At 42.7% G+C, this 26130-nt stretch overlaps 1 protein-coding gene and 1 pseudogene across 1 annotated transcript in view; one reads left to right on the forward strand and one right to left on the reverse strand.

Moving 5' to 3' along the window:
* Positions 1 to 3614: 3614 nt before the first annotated feature.
* Positions 3615 to 26130, reverse strand: part of ROPN1 (rhophilin associated tail protein 1) — a 35099-nt gene continuing 12583 nt past the window's right edge. Inside the window, 5 exon segments of the mRNA NM_001075900.1 lie at positions 3615 to 3810; positions 4334 to 4509; positions 9203 to 9364; positions 10636 to 10753; positions 14506 to 14633. Of these exon segments, the coding sequence (NP_001069368.1) occupies positions 3744 to 3810; positions 4334 to 4509; positions 9203 to 9364; positions 10636 to 10753; positions 14506 to 14621 (639 nt within the window). The 5' untranslated portion in view covers positions 14622 to 14633 and the 3' untranslated portion in view covers positions 3615 to 3743.
* Positions 14885 to 14961, forward strand: LOC112448346 (uncharacterized; annotated as a pseudogene).

Below are 26130 nucleotides of genomic sequence, written 5' to 3' on the forward strand. Positions count from 1 at the left end.
GTCCATCGAGTCAGTGATGCCATCCAGCTGTTTCATCCTCTGTCATCCCCTTCTCCTCCTGCCCCCAATCCCTCCCAGCATCAGGGTCTTTTCCAATAAATCAACTCTTCACATGAGGTGGCCAAAGTATTGGAGTTTCAGCTTCAGCATCCGTCCTTCCAATGAACACCCAGGACTGATCTCCTTTAGGACGGACTGGTTGGATCTCCTTGCAGTCCAAGGGACTCTCAAGAGTCTTCTTCAACACCACACTTCAAAAGCATCAATTCTTCTGTGCTCAGCTTTCTTCACAGTTCAACTCTCACATGCATACATGACCACTGGAAAAAACATAGCCTTGACTAGACAGACCTTTGTTGGCAAAGTAATGTCTCTGCTTTTCAATATGCTAACTAGGTTGGTTATAACTTTCCTTCCAAGGAGTAAGCGTCTTTTAATTTTATGGCTGCAGTCACCATCTGCAGTGATTTTGGAGCCCCCCAAAAATAGGCACTCTCTAACCCTGATTAATTACAGTGCACAGTTTCACCTGCAGTGCTTCAGCCTTTCAAACAACCAAAGGCTCTAGAGTGGCTATAACTGATGGGTCACTCTGGCTGATGGCAAACAGCGGGGAGAATTAGTTGTTCCCTACCCCCTGCACTGCATTTTCTTGGCAAAACTCTATTAGCCTTTGCCCTGCTTCATTCCGTATTTCAAGGCCAAATCTGCCTGTTATTCCAGGTGTTTCTTGACTTCCTACTTTTGCATTCCAGTCCCCTATAATGAAAAGGACTTCTTTTTTGGGTGTTAGTTCTAAAAGGTCTTATAGGTCTTCATAGAACCGTTCAACTTCAGCTTCTTCAGCATTACTGGTTGGGGCATAGACTTGGATTACTGTGATATTGAATGGTTTGCCTTGGAAATGAACAGGGATCATTCTGTCATTTTTGAGATTGCATTCAAGTACTGCACTTCAAACTCTTTTGTTGACCAGGATGGCTACTCCATTTCTTCTAAGGGATTCTCACCCACAGTAGTAGATATAATGGTCATCTGAGGGAAATTCACCCATTCCAGTCCATTTTAGTTTGCTGATTCCTAGAATGTCGACGTTCACTCTTACCATCTCTTGTTTGATCGCTTCCAATTTGCCTTGATTCATGGACCTGACATTTCAGGCTCCTATGCAATATTGCTCTTTATAGCATCAGACCTTGCTTCTATCACCAGTCACATCCACAGCTAGGTATTGTTTTTGCTTTGGCTCCATCCCTTCATTCTTTCTGGAGTTATTTCTCCACTGATCTCCAGTAGCATATTGGGCACCTACTGACCTGGGGAGTTTCTCTTTCAGTATCCTATCATTTTGCCTTTTCATACTGTTCATGGGGTTCTCAAGGCAAGAATACTGAAGTGGTTTGCCATTCCCTTCTCCAGTGGACCACATTCTGTCAGACCTCTCCACCATGACCCGCCCGTCTTGGGTGGCCCCATGGGCATGGCTTCGTTTCATTGAGTTAGACAAGGCTGTGACACCACCCTTATGGCAGAAAGTGAAGAGGAACTGAAAAACCTCTTGATGAAGGTGAAAGAGGAGAGTGAAAAAGTTGGCTTAAAACTCAACGTTCAGAAAATGAAGATCATGGCATCTGGTCCCATCACTTCATGGGAAATAGATGGGAGAACAGTGGAAACAGTGTCAGACTTTATTTTTTTGGGCTCCAAAATCACTGCAGATGGTGACTGCAGCCATGAAATTAAAAAACACTTATTCCTTGGAAGAAAAGATATGACCAACCTAGATAGCATATTGAAAAGCAGAGACATTACTTTGCCAACAAAGGTCCATTTAGTCAAGGCTATGTTTTTTCCAGTGGTCATGTATGGATGTGAGAGTTGGACTGTGAAGAAAGCTGAGCACAGAAGAATTGATGCTTTTGAACTGTGGTGTTGGAGAAGACTCTTGAGAGTCCCTTGGACTGCAAGGAGATCCAACCAGCCCATTGTGAAGGAGATCAGCCCTGGGATTTCTTTGGAAGGAATGATGCTAAAGCTGAAACTCCAGTACTTTGGCTACCTCTTGTGAAGAGTTGACTCATTGGAAAAGACTCTGATGCTGGGAGGGACTGGGGGTAGGAGGAAAAGGGGACGACAGAGGATGAGATGGCTGGATGGCATCACTGACTCGATAGACGTGAGTCTGAGTAAACTCTGGGAGTTGGTGATGGACAGGGAGGCCTGGCATGCTGCAATTCATGGGGTCACAGAGTCGGACATGACTGAGCGACTGAACTGAACTGACCCCCTGCAGGTGTGGCCAGATGACCACAGGGGTAAAATTTGTTTTAGCCCTTTTTATTGTTTCACTCTAGGGCCTGTGGTGACATCCCATCACAATCTTCTTTTACTTATTTAGATACTAATGGACAAAAATTTCCCCAATTCAGTAGAGAGGTGCATGTATTATGAAAAAGGCAACATGGTTTTTATACAAAAACAACTTTCAAGAGGGGATGGTGTTACAGATAGAAAGGCAACCTGGGCACACCTGGCCTTAAGAACAATAACCACACAGCCTGTTAAATTTGTGGCTTCCTGGGAGAAAGAAAAATCTGGTAACCTTGTCAGAAGGTCTTAAGCTCATGCAGGGAGATTTTCCTAAGAGGGTCTCATTATATCGGGATATGGTGTCAGCACCTTAATGTGGAAACTTCAATAATCATCTCTGAAATGCTTTTTAATGCCTCTTAGGGTGCTTACGCAGAAGGCAATGGCAACCCATTCCAGTACTCTTGCCTGGAAAATCCCATGGATGGAGGAGCCTGGTGGGCTGCAGTCCACGGGGTCGCTAAGAGTCTGACACAACTGAGCGACTTCACTTTCACTTTTCACTTTCATGCATTGGAGAAGGAAGTGGCAACCCACTCCAGTGTTCTTGCCCGGAGAATCCCAGAGACGGGGGAGCCTCGTTGGCTGCCATCTATGGGGTCGCACAGAGTCAGACACAACTGAAGTGACTTAGCAGCAGTAGCAGCAGCAGGGCGCTTACATTAAAGTGGTTTTAAGTTCATGTTTTATCTTCACATTAGACTGTGAGCTCCTTGAAGGAAGAATTCACATATAATTTATTTGTATATGCCCAGAAGCCAGCATAGTTCCTGGCTAGGGTTGCCAGGTATAGCAAAAGAATAAAACAGAAATTACTTTAAAAAATACATACATACATATATATATATATATAATTTGTCCAACTGAGTGTTCTGTATTTTACCTGGCAGTCTTATCCCTGGCATACAGCTAGCCTCAATAAACATTGGTAAGTGAATGAATGAATGAATGAACTAGCATCAAAACAACAAATGGAGAAATAAACTGGTCAAAATGTGGATTGATCATGTAAAAGATGCTCATGTAAATTATGCCTAACAGTCACAAAACATGAAAACTGTGTCTGGATAACATTCCACCTCTGAAAATCCGACAGCCTGGCTTTCACTCGAGATGTATTTTCTATCCATGCTTCATCAGTGACTTTACAGAGTGTCCATGGGGGAAGAATACTAATCTTCTGTTAATTGAAGTATAATGTCTCAACAACTTTACATCTTAATTCCACACATTTCTAATTTCATATGTTTGCCTAATTGTTTATTAGTGTGTACCAGTTACACAAGAAAATTGGCTTTGGATGGTACATGAGGTTCAGTCATTCTGAAGCACAATCATCTGTATCTTCCTTTAAAATTGCCAAAAGTGTGCTTTTATTCCAGCCGAACCCTGGGGTTTTGGGTAAAGTCATTCACCTTGATTAAACCATCAGGACCAATACTGTTTGGGGAAAAAAATTGGGGTGTTAGTTTATTTAATATGTAATCTTAAGAAAGACAATATATGAACAACTCTCTCCCTCCAACTTAATTCTGCTGTGGCTCCTGCCCTCATCACCCTCTCTTTCTCTGACCTCTTGTCTGTCTGTTCCTCCTCCACCCCACCTCCACCACTGGTCAAACCTGAATGTGAGCCAGAGTCACTTGGAGGGCTTGCTGAAGCACAGGTACCTGGTCTCACCCCCAGAGTTTCTGATTTGATGGGCTTAGGGTACAGCCTGAAAAATTGCATTTCTAACACGTTCCCAGGTGCTGCTGCTGCTGGTCTGTGTGGCACTCTGAGTCACTGTCCTATACCATTCTCTCTCTTCCATTTCCCCTTCTCTTTCTGATCCCTAGTTACTGTTCTTCACAACATTCCTCTGTTCCCAGAGCTGCATAATACAGTAACCTCACTATGCCTTGGTCTGCTGGATTTGCTTTCCATATACTCTTTCCCCTCCAATTGCTAAATGTTTGCTTACACTTCCTGTTCAATGTAGTTCAGCATTCGACTGACGTGTGATGCTGAGATCTCCCCATCCACTTCAGCGATATACGTGTAGAGAAACTGGAAGGTGCTGAATGGGATCCGGGGAGGGCCACTGTCATGGTCCGATGATAACACTTCACACACTATCTTGAGAGTTTTGGCAATGGTCTATAAAACCAGAAGGTTAAGTGAGGAGAAGCTCACTACTCCACGCTAAATTCCTAAGATCAGTTTAGATATAACAAAACAAAAACCTTGCTCTCATAAAATTAAGTGGGGATGATGCAATGTTCTGGAAAGCTTGAATTTTTTATGCCAAATGTCAGTGAACTCAATCTCAAAATATTGAGTATCTACTGGGTGTCTTTCTTTTTTTGTTGTTGTGGCAACCCTATCTATTCACAAAATAAGTACTTTAAAGAAACCACAGCTACCATCTCTATGGAAGATAATGATTACAATATATAAACAGCAAACCCTCTTATCAGAAAGGTAAAATCAAACTTAGGTCAAATGAATACACTTATATTAATAATAAAGATTAGTTACCTGAATGTCCAAACAAATGGTGTGAATCACTAAAGTCCTCCAAGAGTAAATGTTAGAAGTAAATGGAGAATCTTTGGACTGTGTTACTATTTTATTTCCTTTATTACCTTTCTTCTCCCCGTATGATTTTCGTAAATCACTTGCTTCTCATTTTGAAAATATACTCGCCTCTGTCTCTACTGGGTATCTTTCTATAATATTTCCTTTCCTTTCTTGGTGGGAGGGATACTTTCAAGGAATTAAGTTTATAGACTGTTGAATGCTTTAAGACATTTATTATCTTAATGAGAATAACCTCACTTAAGGAGGGGAATTTGATTTTGCATCCTACAAAATTAGAATAATTTCTTCTGACTTCTCTCCAGTCTTAGTTCTAAAGGGCTGCAGTGATTAGGACAGCTTATCTACTCCAGAGAGATACTTGGAGCCGTGCCACAGCGGGGGGGCAGGCCACTTCCATTTACTCTTTGTCTCCTGCCCTTGGGAGTTCTCTCCTGGAGGCTGTTGTGAAGCCGTGTGTGAGGCAGTGTGCCAGGCGCTTCTATAGAGGAGGGCTGGGGGTGGGCACACAGGAGGCTGGTAAGAGGTTGTCAGAGGATGGGAGGGTGTGTGCACGACTTGAGGTCAGCGTGACAGTGGTTTTAGGTAGATTTACGAGCATGTGTGCATGAATGTCACAATTCCCATCTATAGCTCATCCTCTGTGTGTGTTTTTTGAAAAAAAACACACTTTTGTTCTGTAGTCCTCTTCCTACAGCCTCATCCAAATTGGGGCGCTGTTATGGGCTGTGTTATGTCTGCCCAAAATCCATATGTTGAAACCCTAACCCTTAGGACCTCAGAATGTGATTGTATTTGGAGATGGAGCCTTTAAAGAGCTAATTACGTTAAAAGGAAGTCATTACAGTGGACTCTAATCCAGTAGGTCTGGTGTCCTTACAAGAAGAGGTTACGATGCAGAGAGAGAGAGAGAGACCAGACTCATGAGTGCAGAGACGGACGACCACATGAGGAAGAGGGAGACAACTTCCATTCACAAGCCAAGGTGGTTCCATTTACAATCTTGATCTCAGACTTCCAGCTTCCAAAAAATACTGCTGTTGTTTAAGCCACCTAGTCTGTGGTACACTGTTATGGCAGCCCTTGCTTTCTGCCCCAAACATCTTTTATTGATTATTCAAGCAACAAACCTTCAAATTCTATTGCCTTCTTAAGATTTTCAAATATTTAATAAATAGATGAATGGATAAGAACTCTTTGGACTGGAGCTTTTTGGTAAACTTAAATAAGCCTAAAGTAAACAGAGATCTGGGCTTCCCAGATGGCTCAGTGGTAAAAAAAAATCTCCCTGCCAATGCAGGAGACAGAGGTTTGACCCCTGGCTTAGGATCCCCTGGAGAAGGAAATGATAATCCATTCCAGTATTCTTGCCTGGGAAATTGCATAGATAGAGGAGCCTGGCAGGCTACAGTCCCTAGGGTAACAAAGAGTCGGACATGACCTAGCTACTAAACAACAATAAAAACAGAGGTCTGCATTCTGTTGCACAAGTTTTTTTGGTCAGATGGGGGTCCACTCCATAAAGATAACCTTTGAGCATCTTGCAAGCCTCTTTTTAAAACTCAGAGGTGAAAGCCTCAGAAAGTGAATTATTTGCTGACAAAACATGCCCTTCCTTCTAGTGAACACATCACACAACCTCCTCTTGTATATAATTGGTCTCCGTGGAACAGGAGGTTGAGAGGTTTTCTAGAGGAAGAAATGCTCTAAGGGAAGAGGAACGCATGCTCAAAGGGAAGTGTATCTGCGGCACTTTGAACCACGTGTAGATTCAGGGAGCTCAAGACTGGAGTAAATGTACCTGCTTTCTAAAATTCCTGCCATTAGATTTTCTGTAAGGAGGGGACTTGATTTCCTAAATGGCACGGATATCATGGCTGACTGTGAGTTGGCAAAGCAAGAAAGGAATTTCTGGGTTAGCAAGAATGCACCCCTCCTCCAGATGGTGACACCCCGACCTCTCCCACGTTTAAGTTCCCAGCAACAGTCCAACATGAAACAAATGGGTAAAACGGGATGGGCTCCTGGATTCACAGGGCATCCTTTATTTATGGACTGGACCTGCAGGCGGACTTCAGCACTGGGCGCCCTTGACTTATGGATACAGGACACAAAGTCAGACCCCCGTCACTGCTCAGAATTGGTGGGGCCACTGCTATCCTGGGCCAGGCTTGAGGGTCCTGCAGGCGGACTTCAGCACTGGGCGCCCTTGACTTATGGATACAGGACACAAAGTCAGACCCCCGTCACCGCTCAGAATTGGTGGGGCCACTGCTATCCTGGGCCAGGCTTGAGGGTGTCTCAGTGGAAGCCGAGAAGGTGGAACAGAATCACAGGATGATAGAGGCCAAAGAACCTCATGGAACATTTACGCAAACCTCCTCGTTTTAGCAGGGAAGTAGAAACATCACCTCATGGGTTTTTTTTCCCTGGTGTGGGAGGCAGCCATATCAGAGTAAACCTAGCTGCTGCAGAAGGAGGGTTGGAATTTGGTTTTCCTAAGTCATTCTAGGTTATTGTGAGGTGTGTGGATGAGAGGACTCAGACACCTCCAAGGTGGTGGGCGGCTGTGACGTGGAGCAGATGAGGGCACTCTGGAAGTGACTTAAGGAGGCCCTGAACACCAGGGAGAATGGAGGTTTGCTGGTTGGAGGATTATTGTGCTGTGAGAGAGAAAAGACCAAAGACTTCAGCTGCACAGCTAGCACCACACAGGTGAGTATTTCCATGGAGATCAGAGATGCTGGAGAGGACCAAGGGAGGTGCGAACCCTCCTACTGGGTGCTCTGAGATCCCAGCATCACGCCTTTCCTTGAACACTCAACTGCCACCTTGCAGAGAGGAGCTGTGAGGAGAAATCTGAGAAACTGAGTAATTCACCTGAAAGCTGTTTTTAGTTACTGCAGCAGATGAAAAACTCCTGGGTTGGGTTGAATCTATTCTTTTCTTAATCCACTCTTCATGGGTAGGGTAGGTGGGGAAAAGCAGGATTAACTACAGAGAAAGTACATTTCCCCACTCCGTGAGCATCTGTGAATATGGCGTGAGTAAGCTTGTGACCTTACGAGAATTTAATAAAATGTATCAATTTTTCATTTTTCCTCTGTGATTTTCCCCCAATCCATGGGGCTATTTCCACAGAAGTGTGGCAGTGCTCATTGGCAACTCATTTGCCTCTGTTGCTGGGAATAGTTTATTCATTGCATAAGAGTGCTAGGGAAGGCCGTGAAAAAGGAAAAAACCCAAGAATGACCTCTTCTCTCTTCCTCTCTAAAGAAATAATTATGCTGAAAGTTGAGCAGAATCACAGGAAAAGTTGGACTACAGTATTTCTGATAATTTTCTTACAAGCACAAGTGTCAAGTACACATACTCAGGATATTTGAGAAGGAAGAACAAGGTTGTATTTAGATATACTGAATGATTCAAACTACCTTTTTTGTACCATTTGGTTTTGGCAGAAGCAATAATTTTCTCATTAATTTTTAAATTTGTATGTATTTAGGGGATTTTTAAAACATCATTTTTCTGACTCATTTTCATTTGCTATTATAATAGTGTTTAACAAGAGTGAGTCCACATATAATATGATACCTAAAGCTTTTAAGTATGTATATGAAATGGTTTCTTTGAAATGGGAAAATGGCTTTTCCAATTGTAAATTCAAGTCAAATTTGGAAAAGGCATGAATTTGTATGAACATCCTGCATCCATGGTGATGTCATGACTATGAATCTGGAAACAGCCTCATATCTTCTTTCCTGCTCTCTTATCTCTGATTTTTGTATCCAATTATGCTTATCATACAGTAGTTTTCTACAAGGCTGTATTTCTTTTTTAAAATCTCTATTATTATATCTTCTAGGTGTCTGAAACCCAAATGTAAGCCAATCTTCGTCTACAGCTGGCTTTTGCTTATCTTTAGGAACATGAATGGAGGGAGTGGAGTGGTAATAAACCTAAGTGAAATTAATAAATAATCCAAAAACTGCATTTTAGTCAACTTCTCCCCAGAACCAGATGACAGCTTTCCCTGCTCTCCTCCCCATCCCTGCTTCTGGCTAACAAGCAGAGAAATAACCTTAATTCAGAGAGGAGGGGGAGTAGAAAAGAAGGGGTAGGCTCCTTATCAACCCTGGAGAGTTGACTGTGTGTACTACACGCCCCCCCTCCGCCCCCCGCCTTCCTGGAGACTGTCCAGCCCCACAAAAGATTTTCCCTTAAGGAACAAAAAACATTAAAGCTAACTTACAACTCCGAGAGAGCTACAGGCAAGGGCTAGAAACTTCAGCCACTCAATTTCCTCCGTGAAGCGGCCCACATTCATCACACTGTTAAACAGGTCAGTTGGGAGATTCAGCACCTTCCACATCTGGGCCAGCTCATCTGCATGGACAATCAGTCTGCCACCAACCTGCGGGGCGGGGGACCGACATGAGACAAGGAATGAGGGGTGGGAGGAGAGAAGGCCCTGAGGACACCTGCCAGGGCAAGGGCCCTGTTCTCCCAGCATACAGCAAGGGGTGGGGGAAGGTGTCAGGGGTCGGCAGGGACTCTGGCAGTTCTCTTTGCAAGGGTAGAGAAACGTTCAGCCCAGTGGAGAACGTTCTGATATATAATTTAATCACTTGAACTTCAGGTATGAGAGTTATGGGGAAAACATACATGTATATCATACTTTAATTTTTTTCTAGGTCTTTTATTATTTGCTGTTTCATCCCTAGGTTGTCCCTATAAGGCAGAGAGGGCAGCCTGAAAATGAAACCAAGGAGTAGAGAACTTGTCTGGAAACACTAATTAGTGGTGAAACTAGAACTAGAACTAGATGTTAAATCCCTTGCTTCTAGACCCCACTGAGTTCTTTGTACTAGACTCTAAATGCATTGCTTTAATACGGGGTCCATGGTATGGATGGCTGATGTTGCTCGTTCTGAGGCACCTCGGCTCTCTGCCATGTCCACTGCACAAAGTGCTTGGCAGTCAAGAGGAGAAGGGCACAAGTGGCTAGTTGTTGGCCAACAATACAATAAGGGTGCAGATGCCCCAGTGAAGTCCTACTATGCCTTCCCTGGTCCTCTGATTCCAGTGAAATGCTAAGCCTCTGGGACCAACGCATTTGGCTAAGTCAACCCTGAATCACCTCAAACCTGTATCCTAAAATGAGGTATGGTAGTGCTAAATCATATTTCTTGGGAGTTGGCCAAGCTGCAAGTTTTCTTAGGACAGACCCTTCTCAACCATTCCCAGGACAGCTCCCAGGATGATATGGCTGTGCAGAGAGCCTAAAAGCAAGGCTATGTTGGCACCTGAGATAACTGGGGAACTATAATATGCCCCTCCCCAAACTCTGATTGGCATCATATCTGGACTTGATCAGTAAGGAAGACACTGTCAGGGGATGTGGACCTGCATTTTCTAGAGAGAAGGAATTCAAATTGCACTGAGCCCCTGACTGTTCGGGCAGCTTCAGGACAATGCGGAATGACTCAAGTGACAAGTCAGCTTACAGCCTATTTCAGCATCATTCCTATTTTCACAAGGGAAGATTTACTCTCAGTGCACGCTTTAGTGAATTTTAAGACAGTGCCGAGTGGCCAGCTGATGAGCAAGGGGACTTTTGTCTGCACCCATCCAAACTCAGTATCACCCCCACATTCCTTATCTGCACTGCCTGTTGGCGCTTACCCGGGAATGCAGGATCTTTAACAGCTCCGGTGTCAGCTCAGCCCAGTTAGACAAAGCCACTCGCTCAGACCGCTCTCTCACTGGAGGAATCTCTCCACGGGACATAGCCCCAAAATATCTACAAGAAAAAAAGGGGTGGGGGACCAGCCTGTACTTTAGTGGCCTCTGGCTGCTTTAGGAATCCCTTCTCCCCTTTTTTTGAGGGTAGGGGTGGAGGAAAGAACATTTATTAAGTGGCTTCTGTATGCTAGATGGACTTCCCAGGTGGCTCAGTGGTAAAAAAAAATTTGCCTGCCAAGCAGGAGATGCAGGTTTGATCCCTGGGTTAGGAAAATCCCCCGGAGAAGGAACTGGCAACCCATTCCAGTATTCTTGCCTGGAAAATCCCATGGACAGATGAGCCTGGCGAACTACAGTCCATGGGGTTGCAACTAAACGATGACAAATATGCCAGATGTTGTTTTTAGTTCATTTATGTACAGGAAAAGCCTGAATGTTATTTCACACTTAAGGTCTAGAGATGGCTTAGGGAATAAGTAGATTTGTTTTTCTCTAAGGATGTGGGATAACCAACAAAAGTTTGGTATGAAATTCCCTGAGGTATAGTGGGTCTGGGTATTTTTTTGTCATTCCCTTCTAAATGTTTTCCATTTATGTGTGTACATGCACAAAAAGAGACATACACACATATACAGGCATATGTGTGTTGAGATATACTAATATATATAGTATATGTACATACACATGTCTATATATATGTATGCATATAAAAGGAAAGAAAATTATTGTTGTTTTAAATCCCCTACTCTTTTTTATGAAGGAAGAATCCTAGTACCTGAAGGACCTTTTTTTTCAAACATAAAAATCTTTATGCTTGGTATGATGGCTATCTACATACTTAAAATTGGTATTAGGCAGTGGTGCTAAGTCACTTTGTCATGTTCAACTCCTTGTGATCCTATGAACCATAGCCTGCCAGGCTCCTCTGTCCACAGGATTCTCCAGGCAAGATTACTGGAGTGGGTTGCCATGCCTTTGTCCAGAGGATCTTCCCGACCCAGGAACTGTACCTGCATCTCTTATGTCTCCCACATTGGCAGGTGGGCTCTTTACCACTAGCTCCACCTGGGAAGTCCCATTAACTAGTGGGAGTCTCCTACATTGGCAGGCAGTTTCTTTACCACGGAGCCACCTGGGAAGCCCTAAAATCTTCATCTTCCCTCAAAATTTCAGCACTGCCTGAACATCAGCGCTTTGTGGAATGCACTTTGTTTTGGTGCAGTGGGAAAAACAATGAGTTCTGTTCTGGGACTGACCTATGAAGGAAACTGGCTGCCTGCAGCAGGGAACAGACAAGAGCAGTTGATCCACAGGGCACTGATGCTATGTGGAAAGGCCTGTCTCCATTAGAAGCCTCGTTATTGACTACCCATGGATCACAGCCTCTGCCCCTCTCTTACGTTTTATGAATTTCTCCGGCTCCAGGTAATATACAAAGAATTCAGATGAAATTTTATAAAAGCCCATTTTAGGGTGAAGTTATACAATGATGAGATGGTTGGATAGCATCACTGATTCAATGCACATGAACTTGGGTAAACTCCAGGAGATAGTGAGGGACAGGGAGGCCTGGCGTGCTGCAGTCCATGGTGTCATAGTTAGACACAACTGAGAGATTGAACAACTTACAGTGATGGGGTAAACCACGGCCTGTCTCTTAGCCGTGTCTAAGTTGTGTCATCACACAACGCAGAGCAACAGCTTCCAAGACCAAAACATCTTCCAGGCACCCCTTGGAGGTCATCCACAGGGAGGACAGAAGAAATGCTTCCAGGTCACCCTACTAATGTACCTGAGTGGTCTCTGCAGACCAGGTCAGTGTGGGGGTGAGTGAGGCTCAGCAGCATCTTTGGGCCTTGTAGCAGCGTTGGTTAGAGTGTGTGGAACTGAGCCTGTAGTCATGAGTGTAATCCTCTGTGGGTTATCTGGCTTTGTTTGTAGTGAGCATTTCCATGGTTCTTCACATTTGTGTGGTCACACATACCCAACACAAGACAAAAGAGTTTGTGTCCTGCTGACGTCTGGGAGGTGGTTTCTTCATGGATAGTATATATGCAGGGAAACTTTGGCTCGTGGTAAATAGACATTTTGTCATGAAAACACTTCATAGAGTTTTATCTCTAAAATGCTGCAGGTTTCTAAGCCGCATAAAACCATCTGACAAGTGCTTTCTGTGTCTGAATAGATGGAAAGTGCTCTTAGGTCATGTTCTCCTTTTTCACTGTAGTTAAACTACAAACTGATTCTTCACGGATATCTACAACACTTATAGCACACGATACGATATGGAAGCAAGCAAACTACAACAGTGGAATGTTTTCTCCCATAAATGTCAGGGACACTACCAAGAAATGTCATTTTTCTTGCTATAAAGCAGCAGTGCAAGAACAATAAAATGAGGTTTTAAACTATCGTGTAGTATAAAAGTCTGTCTGGGTGTGCCAAAGGAAATTAGTCTTCTGATGCTTAAAGTTCGATCCTAGACGTTATATATAAAGTTGAGAATGGAAAACTAAACAGGGTTCATTACCAGGCAAAGCAACCCCACTTGTGTCTTGTTTTTATGAGCGCTACTGGCTCATTTTCCTTCCATTTGTAGAAACTTCATACTAGCCCAGCCCAGGAGCAGGAGCACACTGGCCAGGGAGACTCCGTGAGGGTCCTTTTGGTACATCTTGAGCCTTCTCAGAGGTATCAGTGCTTCCTCCTCACCACCTGCTCAATGGACCTCCTCAACCTCAGGAGGAAGGTGCTCTCCCCTCCCCCAACCTACCAGCTCTGGTCTGCAGCCTGTGACTCCGTAACCCCTCTCCCAGTGAAGCCCTACTAAGGAGGCCATCACCAAACAGTAAAACTAGCCTGAAAGTGGTCCCTGGGAGGATTGGTCCACTCCTAACTCTGCCCCAAGCCTCAGTTCCCCCGATTCATGCAGGCACTTTTGTCTAAGGAGCAATTTCGTAGCTGGGAGCCTTTCTCTGTAAAGTTTCAGTCCCGGCTAGCAGTTACTGAGTGAGCTCCTTCCACTGGGCAGCCTCTGGAGGTGTCTCCTGAAAGAGGACACCTGTGTTTGAGGCACAATGAAGCCAGGCCGCTGCTCCGCCTGCCCCCATCACTAGTGCAGTGTGGAATCCTTATGCTGAAGGAATACATTGGTTCAAAGTCAAGAAAATAGCGATTTCCCCAAAGATGAGATACAAAGTGTCTGTGGCTAGGCTCAAGAATGAGTTTTAACAGTAGTAGAGGAAGGGATCTCATTACAGGCTTTAACTCAGGAGAGAACCCACTTGGACTGATCCCACACAGTCCGCCCGGCGGGCTCATCGCATAGCTCCCCCACATGTGCACTGCTGCCATCTGGTGGTGAAATCTGAGAATGAGGCTCTGGTTTACATCAGGGAAAGGCAGGCTAAAGCTCCGAGGGACTCTGGGCCTTTCTTTCCACTGGGACAGGGAGTGGGGGAGGGGCGGGGGTGGGAGCAGGGACCCAGTGGAATGTGCTTGAGTGATGTGATGTGGTAATCTAACTCTTGCTGATTGCCCTAGGACTTTGACTATAGCCCTGGCGTCCAGTCGCTCAGTCTGGTTTACTTGGCGAAGGGCCTCCATCCTCTCAGTTTGCGGGATTTCTGTATGGATTTAAAGTATCAAAGCAACGTGACAGCTGAACATCACAAAGATTATGCTAATCAGTCCCGACTCCCAGGCTGCAGCCATGACAACCTCCTCTCAGTTTTGCAAACCTTCCCTCCTCCACCCGCCACCTCCACCTCCAAGGGGAACCGGGGCTGGAGGTGAGAAAGGAGTACGTACTCTGCAGCCCACTGGATGAGATCCTGCGGCTGGGACCGAATGGCGGCTTTGGTGAATTGCTTCAGCAATTCCGGCAGCTCTGGAGGGATGCATATTTGCTTATCTGTCTGAGGCATTGATTGATTGACCTATTGTCAGAGGAAAAAGAAAATGAGAATCTTTGAATCATAAGATGACAGGAATCTTCGACAGGAGGTCACCCAGCCTCTGTGAGACACTCTCAATATTGGGGGTTCACTACCCCACAAGACAGACCTATTGTTACACGACCCCGAAGTTAGAAGGCCTTCACTAATCCCCGCTTTCTATTGTTATAATTAATTCTTTCATTTACTTAAAAAACACACAATATTATTTGTTCATTAAAAAAGTAGAGGTTAGCTTTGCACAGTGGCGGTTTCCTGGCCAATGAGGTTTATCCGAGGTAGGATTATTGCTAATTTACAAAAAAAAACGTAGAGATCAATAAGAAGTAAACAGAAAGACCTCTAATGATAGCACCCCCAAAATACTGAATCTCTCCATTCAGAATTTTTCCAGTGTAAATACATATTTGTATAAATAAAAATGGGTTCATGCAAAATAATTTGCTCAACATCAGATTACTACCATCTTCCATATCACACAAGTCTTATTGGTCCCATAAGAGTTGTAGCAAAATTTACTCTGTGAATCCTCCATTACTTGACATTGTATTACATATTTCCATATAAAAATAGTCACTAAAGAGCCATTTGATGAACAGCTCTCTATACCTTTGCAGGTATACTCATCTACTTTAATTGTAAAGAGAAACTTGTATGTTTCATTCAAAAAGTTCCAGGGTAAATTGAAACAAAACATGAAAATCCATAGATAGTATACAACACCATGTGCAAATGAACAACAGATGAAAAGACTTTGTTTGCTTTAAAATAGAGTATAAATGTTCTGAAAAGCCCTGTCTCTTCGAAACACCTGGATATGAGACAAATCCCAGCAAACACACCTTTCAAATTGCTTTGCTGAGCTTGCAAGAAAGTGAGGGGAATCCTCATGTGCCACATAAGTAAGGCAGAAATGAGAGTGGAAAGCAAATGAAGAGGTTAGGGCTGGCTTGGGGCAAATGTAGATGCCAGGAACTGAGGCTTTGAGATAAAAGGCCAGGCAAGGAGTGAAAAAGTAAACAGCTGAAAGGAAGACTCTCTTATTCCCCTAAACCTGAAACCCTTTAGGGTTCACACACTTAGTGTGAAAGGATGGGACTGAATACCTGCCTACTGGCAAAGGGCAAGTGGCACAGAAATCTTTCTCCCTTGCTGCTTCTTTTGTGGTTGGTCAGTAGCTAAGTCATGTCCAACTCTTTGTGACCCCATGGACTGTAGGCCATGGACTGTAGCCCTACAGTCCATAGCATTTCCCAGGCAAGAACACTAGAGAGGGTTGCCATTTCCTACTCCAGGGTTGCTGCTTCTTATTGGGGGAGAAATAGTCTCCCACAAATATGAAGCCACAAGCTAGGTCTAAGTTTTAAATTTATACTACCAGCCTGGTTGGGAAATCTCAAGACAAGAAATTAAAGTGGTATCAGGTTGGTGGTACTCCGTTATCTTCCATTTTGTGTACTATTGTTCAGAGGAAGAAGGGTCTAAAGACATCAATTTTGCATACAAAAATTCAAGGGTAATTACCATAAAAGTAATATAACCACCAATCAGAAATAAGAAAAGGAATTAAGAGTAATAACAACGCAACTTGATTGATCCAAAAGAAGGCAAGAAAAGAGGGGCTGGGGGAAGCATAGGAAAAGTGGATAAATGACATGATAGAAGAGAAGTCACATATATCAGTAATCAGTAAAAAGGAAAGGTCTTAAATGTGCCAATTAAAATACAGAAATTGTCAGACTGGATTTTTTAAATGTCTAGTTGCAGGCACACCTGAAAAGACTCAAGTACACAGAAAGGCTGAAGGTAAAAGGATGTATGGATAAATAGGCAAATAATAACCAAAGGAAAGTTGAGGTAGATGAGTCAAAACCAGATGAAAGAGACTTTAAGGCACAAAGCATGTAAGAATAAAGAGGGTCACTACATAATATAAAAGCTTCAATTAATTGGGAAGATAGCAGTCCTCAGCAAGTATCACCAGGGTGAATCTCATGATGCTGGGTGGAACAAGCCGTATATTAGTTAGGGTCACATATATAATAAGAATAGCATTATAAGAAATTAAATTATAAACTATTATGCTTATAATATTATAAGAAAGAGCAAAGGATGATAAACACAAATTCAGAATGGTATTGTCCTTGATAGGAGAGGGAGAGAGATACCATCAGGGAGGGAGATGCAACAGGAGTCCCAACACTATTAGGAATGTTCTATGTTTTAAGCTTACATGTGTGTTTCATCATTTTTATGTCTAAATTTAGTTATGTATTTTATTTGTATGTATGAAATAGTTCATAATTTAAAAAGTTATTGTTACAAGTTGATTGTTTCTGATAACTTTTCAATTCATTTTATCTAGCAAGGGGCAGTAATTTAGTTTGCTCATATTGTCTGCTCATAACTGTATATATATATCTGGTTAAAGTGGTCAACTGTATTTATCAAACAAGTCAATCCTAAAGGAAATCAACCATGAATACTCATTGGAAGGATTCATGCTGAAGCTCCAATACTTTGGCCACCTATGTGAAGAGCCGACTCATTGGAAAAGACCCTGATACTGGGAAAGATTGAGGGCAGGAAAAGAATGGGCGACAGAGGATAGGATGGTTGGATGGCATCACCAACTCAAAGGACATGAGTCTGAGCAAACTCCGTGAGATAGTGAAGGACAGGGAAGCCTGGCCTGCTGCACTCCATGGGGTCACTTAAGAGTTGGACATGACTGTTAGGTAACAGGTACGGTTTCAGTTTAGAAAGATGAGAAAGTTGTGCAGATGGATGGGAGTGATGATGTCACAAAAATGTGAAGGTATCGAATGCCACTGAACTGTACACTTAAAAATGGTTAATGTGGTCAGTTTTATGTATATTTTACCACCAAATACATATATGTAAAATATATTTATATATACATAAATAGGTATATAATATATATAAAACAAATCTTTTTGTTGTTGTTCAGTCACTCATTCTCCATCTCCCAAGTCCCCTCTCTAGATTTGTTTCTGAACACAATGCCACCATTCCTTGGTCGTTTGGCCTCCAAGCCCTGGAGCCTCTATTCTCTTTAGTCTGTTGAATCTGTCACTAAATCTCATTGATGTTTCGTTTGACATGTGTCTCCTACTCATCCCTTCCTCTTTATTTTCACCTCATTTACTCTGGTTCAGTCCTTCACCTCCTAATGGGCTACCCTGTCTTGGGTTACTCTCTGGTCTCTCCTGACTGGTATGTCCTGATCTACCTTCTACACTGCTGTTAATAGGTCAGAAAGTCCAGCTGACAAAATGATAATCCAATCCTGACTTTCAAGGCTCTCCATTAAATAAATTTATATAGAATTTTACAGTATAAATTTTTACTAGTATTTATCAACATAAATTTCTAACACATGGTTTACTCTGGCCACTTTCCAAAAAAATTATAAATTCAAAGCTTAGCACTTTCCCACTGTTAGTAATACTCCATCCAGCTTTCCTCTTTCCCTCAGTATGTTACTAATTCAGCCTGGCTTAGTTGAGGGGTCCTCCCTCTTTCTTCCCATCTGTTAAAATCCTGCACATCCTCGCCAAGGTTCATCTTGAGTCTGTGCTATGCCACGAGCCTTCCTACAAACCTTGAGTATCATCACATATTCTTTGTAGTACACATTTTACCATCTCATCCTATTCTGCCTTTATAGATCTCTAAAGCGGAGCTTCCCACAAATGGTCATGGCAGAATGGGTTACAGGTGTGCAGTGATTGATTAGTGATTGTATACTTTTCATAGTGATACAAAATTTACAACCATTTTACAACTATACACAAATTTGTAACAGTTGAAATTATATTTGGATATTGTTTCACTCAGTCAGTAAACTTCCAGATTTCTGTGATTATTGTTTTGGTGCTTAAGGTTTTAGGCAGAGCACATGCCAGCAGAGATGCTTTTATAGAATTTCCCCCTTTAACCACCATGTTAAAACCACCTCTGTAAGTTTGATCACTGTTGTAACTGCCATGTATTTACTGTCAGTGCCAAACTTTTGTGCATATATGTTTCCAGTACTTAGGTCTTCCTTTAATTTTCTGTTATTTTTAAAATTTACTCCCCCAAAAGAAGGTATATGTTTTAATCATCATCATTATTACTTCTCTCTAATAAAACATAATTGATTTTGTTAATTTTAAAAAATTGTGTCTTGATTTATATATTTATTTATCCTTGGTTTGTGATGTTAAATATCCAAAATTTGATTCAGTATGAAATTCTATAATGATGTTGTTTGTGGAAATTAAAAAATTAAGCTCTCTTCTAAAAGCAAATAATAGTGTAAAATAATTTAATTGATTCAGTAAGAGACTGTGGGCCTTTATTACCTTATAAAAATATTTCCCAAAATACTTCAACTATACTTGAGTATGAGTAATATTTAAATTTTGTGGACAGTTTAGCATTTTAACTGCTAAATTAAATGGTAGCATTTCTTAAAATTCCCCTTTTCAAAAGTGTTATGAAACTACTCTACAGAAAATGAACAATTTTCTTCTATCTGAAAACTGATTTGTTACAGTAAAAAAGGCCTATAGTCTCAAGTATTTTAAATATATGATTTATTTTCCTACTGCTGCTGCTAAGTCGCTTCAGTCATGTCCGTCTGTGCAATCCCATAGATGGCAGCCAACCAGGCTCCACCGTCCCTGGGATTCTCCAGGCAAGAACACTGGATTGGGTTGCCATTTCCTTCTCCAATGTATGAAAGTGAAAAGGGAAAGGGAAGTCGCTCAGTTGTGTCCGACTCTTTGCGAACCCTTGGACTGCCGCCCACCAGGCTCCTCCGTCCATGGGATTTTCCAGGCAAGAGTGGTGGAGTGGGGTGCCATTGCCTTCTCCGATTTTCCTACTATAAAATATAATTTTGAATTAATATCTAATTGTAATTTAATACTTGTGCAGATTCACAGACATTATACATATAGTCCAAAATATAAATTAAAATCACTTATTAGGCAACATAGTGAGGACTATTTGAAATTTGGATTTGTTTGCTCTGATAATTTTTTTCTTTACCCAGATATCTGCCTAAATATCTCATTTTAATGGAAAAGTTATCGAGTGAAAAAAATGGTGCCAGGTAAATTATGCCAGAGCCTTAACAGAAAATACCTATATTATACAGATAGTCTTTTAAGAGATTAATTCTCAAAGTCTTTGATCTCAGCACCCCTTACATTCTGAAAAGTTATTGAGAATCCAAAAAGTCTTTTGTTAATATGGGTTATATCATGCAATATTTGTCATTTTAGGAATTTTAAAATATTTATTTTAAAATAAAAATAGCTCCTTCATATCTTATAAAAAATAACTATAGTTTCTAGAAAACAAACCAACAAAAATTCTTAGTGAGAAGTGTGGCATTATATTTTCTGAAAGTCTTCTATTGTCTGGCTTAATAGAACCAGCTAGATTATCATATCTGCTTTTTGCATTCAATCCATTTGACTGAATTCAATCACACATCGTGTAGCTTCTGGGAAACTCCAGTGTACACTCTTAAGAAGAAGCATGAGAAAGACCTACAGTGTCTTGATATTATTACAAAAATAGCTTTACCTTCATGGATTCCTACCCCCTAAAATCTCAAGGATCCTCAGAAGTCCCTGAAACCACACTTTGAAAACCACTGCTTTATGAAACGTTTTACAAAGGTGTTTACAACTACATGGTAGTTTATATCAGGTTGGGTTCAGGAAGCTAATTAAAAGGTCACATAATTAAGAAGTAAGACCAAAATGTCTCCCACAATTACAGAATCATTTTACCCACCTGCCTGAGATATGATCACATTCGGAACCAAATGAAGCAAAGGAAATATAAAAATGGAACATTACTATTAGAAGATGCATAGATGCAGTCTCCACATGACCAGATCAAAGTGTTTCCTTGCAGGGTGATGAATCTACAGATGTTAGTAAGAGTGTACAGTTAACAGCACTAGTTAGCATCCCTCAAGGGGAAGGCTTGGAAGAATACTGATTTGCCAGAAAGTGCCTTGAGAACCCCCATGAACTGTATGAAAAGGCAAAAAGATAGGACACTGAAAGGGGAACTTCCCAGGTTAGTAGGTGCCCAATATGCTACTGGACATCAGTGGAGAAATAACTCCAAAACGAATGAAGGGATGGAGCCAAAGCAAAAACAATACCTAGCTGTGGATGTGATTGGTGGTGGAAGCAAAGTCCAATGCTGTAAAGAGCAATATTGCATAGGAACCTGGAATGTTAGGTCCATGAATCAAGGCAAATTGGAAGTGGTCAAACAGGAGGTGGCAAGAGTAAACAACATTCTAGGAATCAGCAAACTCAAATGGACTGGAATGGGTGAATTTCACTCAGATGACCATTATATCTACTACTGTGGGCAGGAATCCCTTAGAAGAAATGGTGTAGCCATCATGGTCAACAAGAGTCTGAAATGCAGTACTTGGATGCAATCTCAAAAACGACAGAATGATCTCTGTTAGTTTCCAAGGCAAACCATTCAATATCACAGTAATCCAAATCTATGCCCCAACCAGTAACACTGAAGAAGCTGAAGTTGAACGGTTCTATGAAGACCTACAAGACCTTTTAGAACTAACATCCAAAAAAGATGTCCTTTTCATTATAGGGGACTGGAATGCAAAAGTAGGAAGTTAAGAAACACCTGGAGTAACAGGCAAATTTGGCCTTGGAACACGGAATGAAGCAGGGCAAAGACTAATAGAGTTTTGCCAAGAGAACGCACTGGTCATAGCCAACACTCTCTTCCAACAACACAAGAGAAGACTCTACACATGGATATCACCAGATGGTCACCACTGAAATCAGGTTGATTATATTCTTTGCAGCCAAAGATGGAGAAGCTCTGTACAGTGACTGTGGCTCAGATCATGAACTCCTTATTGCCAAATTCAGACTTAAATTGAAGAATGTAGGGAAAACCACTAGACCATTCAGGTATGACCTAAATCAAATCCCTTATGACTATACAGTAGAAGTGAGAAATAGATTTAAGGGACTAGATCTGATAGAGTGCTTGATGAACTATGGACAGAAGTTCGTGACATTGTACAGGAGACAGGGATCAAGACCATCCCCACGGAAAAGAAATACAAAAAAGCAAAATGGCTGTCTGGGGAGGCCTTAAAAATAGCTGTGAAAAGAAGGGAAGTGAAAAGCAAAGGAGAAAAGGAAAGATATAAGCATCCGAATGCAGAGTTACAAAGAATAGCAAGGAGAGATAAGAAAGCCTTCCTCAGAGATCAATGCAAAGAAATAGAGGAAAGCAACAGAATGGGAAAGACTAGGGATCTCTTCAAGAAAATTAGAGATACCAAGGGAACATTTCATGCAAAGATGGGCTCAATAAAGGACAGAAATGGTATGGACCTAACAGAAACAGAAGATATTAAGAAGAGGTGGCAAGAATACAAAGAACTGTACAAAAAGAGCTTCATGACCCGGATAATCATGATGGTGTGATCACTCACCTAGAGCCAGACATCCTGGAATGTGAAGTCAAGTGGACCTTAGAAAGCATCACTACAGGACTCTCTCTCCTGCGTGCATGCACTCTCTCTCTCTCTCTGTCTCTCTCTCTCTCACTCTCTCTCTCTCAGTCTCTCTCCCTCCCTCCCCACGCACTCCTCCACTCTCTTCTCTTCAAGTCTTGGATTCTCCTGCTATCTTCTAAATAAAATAGAGCTGTAACACTGATTTGCCTAAGAGCTGTAGCACAGTTTGTCCAAGACCCAAGAGCTGTGATGCGCCGAGGGCTTTAATGTCCGTCGCTCCAAATCTTTGTTGTGACGAGACAAAGAACCGAGGAACATACACTCGCGTGACATCTATGGTGCCGTGACTCGGGTTTAACCTGGCTGAAACAACCTCTGCGTGGAAGAGGCCAAGCACAACAGGAGCCCAACTCAGCGAAGCTCCCACACTAAAAGCAGAAGGCGAAGAAACCCAGTGCAGGGAAAGACCCATCGTGCTGGAAACCGGGACAGCGAAAAATGAACTCAGCAGAAAGCTCACACGGCCCAGTCTCAGATTCCAGAAGACCTCCGGTTAAGAAACCTTGGACCACTGGACAAAACCCCGAGAGGGATTTTCAGAAGATCCTCTGACCAATCCTGAGGAAATCTGGTACACTGACGGAAGCAGCTTTGTCTTGGATGGAAAAAGAAGAGCCGGGTATGCAGTAGTCTCCAATTTTGAGACCATAGAGGCTAAGCCTCTGCCACCAGGTACTTCAGCCCAATTAGCTGAGCTCATAGCCCTGACTCGAGCTTTAGAGCTGGGAAAAGGAAAAAGAATAGCCATTTACACTGACTCCAAGTATGCCTTTCTGGTGCTACATGCACATGCAGCTGTTTGGAAAGAAAGGGGCCACTTGACCACCCGAGGGTCCCCAATCAAATATGGTGATCAGATTCTTCAACTCTTGGAGGCAGTCCATCTGCCCACTGAGGTTTCAGTCTCCCACTGTAAAGGACACCAAAAAGGGAACACTGAAGTGGTACAAGGGAACCAAGCAGCTGATCAGGCAGCTAGGAGAGCAGCATTACAGAACCATGACCTAATAGGGATTGCCACCTTAGTTCCACAGACTAATTTGCCAGAAACTCCTTCATATACTGAAGGTGAAACTCTTAAAGCTAAGAGCGAGGGCTTTCAAGAAGATCATATGGGGTGGTTCCAAAAGGAGAGACTCCTTTTTCTGCCTGGAAACCTCCAATGGAAGTTAGTTAACTCCTTACATGCCACTACTCATTTAGGAGAAAAGGCCCTCCAAATATTACTAGAAAGGTCCTTCAGAGGAACAGGCCTCCAAACAACTATAAGACAGGTGGTCTCCTCTTGTCCCATTTGCCAAATAACAGAAGACCCCAGCTGGCCTAGCCCATCCAATGACGTGGGGCCTACCCAGGAGAGGACTGGCAGATGGACTTCACCCAGATGCCAGTTTCTCATGGGTATAAATACCTATTAGTCATGATAGATACATTCACAGGATGGATTGAAGGCTTTCCCACCCGGACTGAGAAGGCTAAGGAGGTGGTAAAAAAACTGCTCCATGAAATCATTCCAAGATTTGGTCTGCCCAGGTCATTACAAAGTGACAATGGGACATCATTTACTTCTAAGGTCACCCAAGGAATCTCGAAAGCATTGGGCATTACTTATTATCTCCATTGTGCCTGGAGGCGTCAATCTTCAGGAAAAGTAGAAAGAGCCAATCAATTCTTAAAATCAGCGATAAAAAAGATAACCCAGGAGACCTCCCTGGGATGGAAGGAGGCTTTACAAATAGCTCTCCTCCACACCCGCATTCCCCTAAGGAACAGGTTGGTCTTAGTCCTTATGAGATGCTATGTGGGAGACCTTTTGTTTATGTCAATGACCTCTTCCTAGATCCAGAGGTTCAGACCCTCCAGTCTTATACCATGGCCATTGGGCAATTCCAACAGAATATACGCTTGTGGGGTATGAACCAGGACCCAAAAGATTCTAAAGAGTCACCACTATATGCTCCAGGAACTCAAGTCCTAATTAAAGTCTGGAAAGATGGGTTCCCAAAGGCTCAACTCCAGCCCACATGGAAGGGCCCCTACCCTGTAGTACTTTCTACCCCCACAGCAGTCAAGGTACCAGGACATGACTCCTGGATTCACTGCTCACGAGTCAAGCCATAGAAGAAAACAGAAGAGGACACTCAATACACCTGTGAGCCCCTGGGAGATCTCAGATACCTATTCAGAACTACCAATGAGTGCCATTCTAATGAACACCCCCAAAATCTGATTTCTGGGGATAAGATTTCTCAGGATAACTCTAAGGAGCCAACACAGCTTGACAGAGACTGTACTCCAAAACAGACAGGAGATAGATCTTCTGATCCCTGAACAAGGAGGGACTTGAGCCATCCTGGCCATGTGAATTTAAAATTGACCAATGTCCCTACTAGTCCTTGTTATGCTATATTGATGATGCCTATGATTATTCCATGTACTGTCAATTGTCTAACCTGTTTTGTCTCTGCCCACGTCAACCAGCTACAACATGCAGTGCCAGTTCAACAAAGATATAAAACTACAGCTGACCACGGAAAATATCACACACCCTTGGACACCGCTATAAGGACTCTGAGGATTGAGACTAGCAAGAGAGGGAGGCCCAATACCCCTCGCCACCCCAGTTCAGCAGGAAGTAGCCAGAAAGACCTCGACGCCCCTATTCCCAAAGAATTGGGCCTCCCATCTCTTGAGGGGGGAATGTTAGGTAGGTAGAATAGGGAAAAGGAGTCCAAAATGGTGGTGGCTAAAAGACAAGGAAGGTCAAAGGAAGGTCCGAGGACCAGAGTGAAAACTTCAGGCAGAACAAACAGCACTCCTGGCTAAGCCCAATTTGCATAGGGCAGGCCCAGGTGGAGGAAAAAACATATAAAAGGAGGAGCCAAAGTGCTTTCTCTCGGACTCCCTCTCCCGCGTGTATGCGCTCTATCTCTCTCTCTTTCTCTCTATCACTCTCTCTCTCTCACTCTCTCCCCTCCCTCCCCACGCACTCCTCCACTCTCTTCTCTTCAAGTCTTGGATTCTCCTGCTATCTTCTAAATAAAATAGAGCTGTAACACTGAAAAAAAAAAAAAAAGAAAGAAAGCATCACTACGAATAAAGCTAATGGAGGCGATGGAATTCCAGTTGAGCTATTTCAAATCCTGAAAGATGATGCTGTGAAAGTACTGCATTCAATATGCCAACAAATTTGGAAAATTCAGCAGTGGCCACAGGACTGGAAAAGGTCAGTTTTCATTCCAGTCCGAAAGAAAGGCAATGCCAAAGAATGCTCAAACTACTGCACAATTGTACTCATCTCACATGCTAGTAAAGTAATGCTCAAAATTCTCCAAGCCAGCTTCAGCAATACGTGAACCATGAACTTCCTGATGTTCAAGCTGGTTTTAGAAAAGGCAGAGGAACCAGAGATCAAATTGCCAACATCTACTGGATCATCAAAAAAGCAAGAGAGTTCCAGAAAAACATCTATTTCTGCTTTATTGACTATGCCAAAGCCTTTGACTGTGTGGATCACAATAAGCTGTGGAAAATTCTGAAAGAGATGGGAATACCAGACCACCTGACCTGCCTCTTGAGAAACCTGTATGCAGGTCAGGAAGCAACAGTTAGAACTGGACATGGAGCAACAGACTAGTTCCAAATAAGAAAAGGAGTATGTCAAGGCTGTATATTGTCACCCTGCTTGTTTAACTTACATGCAGAGCATATCATGAGAAATGCTGGGCTAGAAGAAGCACAAGCTGGAATCAAGATTGCCAGGAGAAATATCAATAACCTCAGATATGCAAATGACACCACCCTTATGGCAGAAAGTGAAGAGGAACTAAAAAGCCTCTTGATGAAGGTGAAAGAGGAGAGTGAAAAAGTTGG

Source organism: Bos taurus, chromosome 1 (genome assembly GCF_002263795.3).
Source record: "Bos taurus isolate L1 Dominette 01449 registration number 42190680 breed Hereford chromosome 1, ARS-UCD2.0, whole genome shotgun sequence".
NCBI lineage: Eukaryota > Metazoa > Chordata > Mammalia > Artiodactyla > Bovidae > Bos > Bos taurus.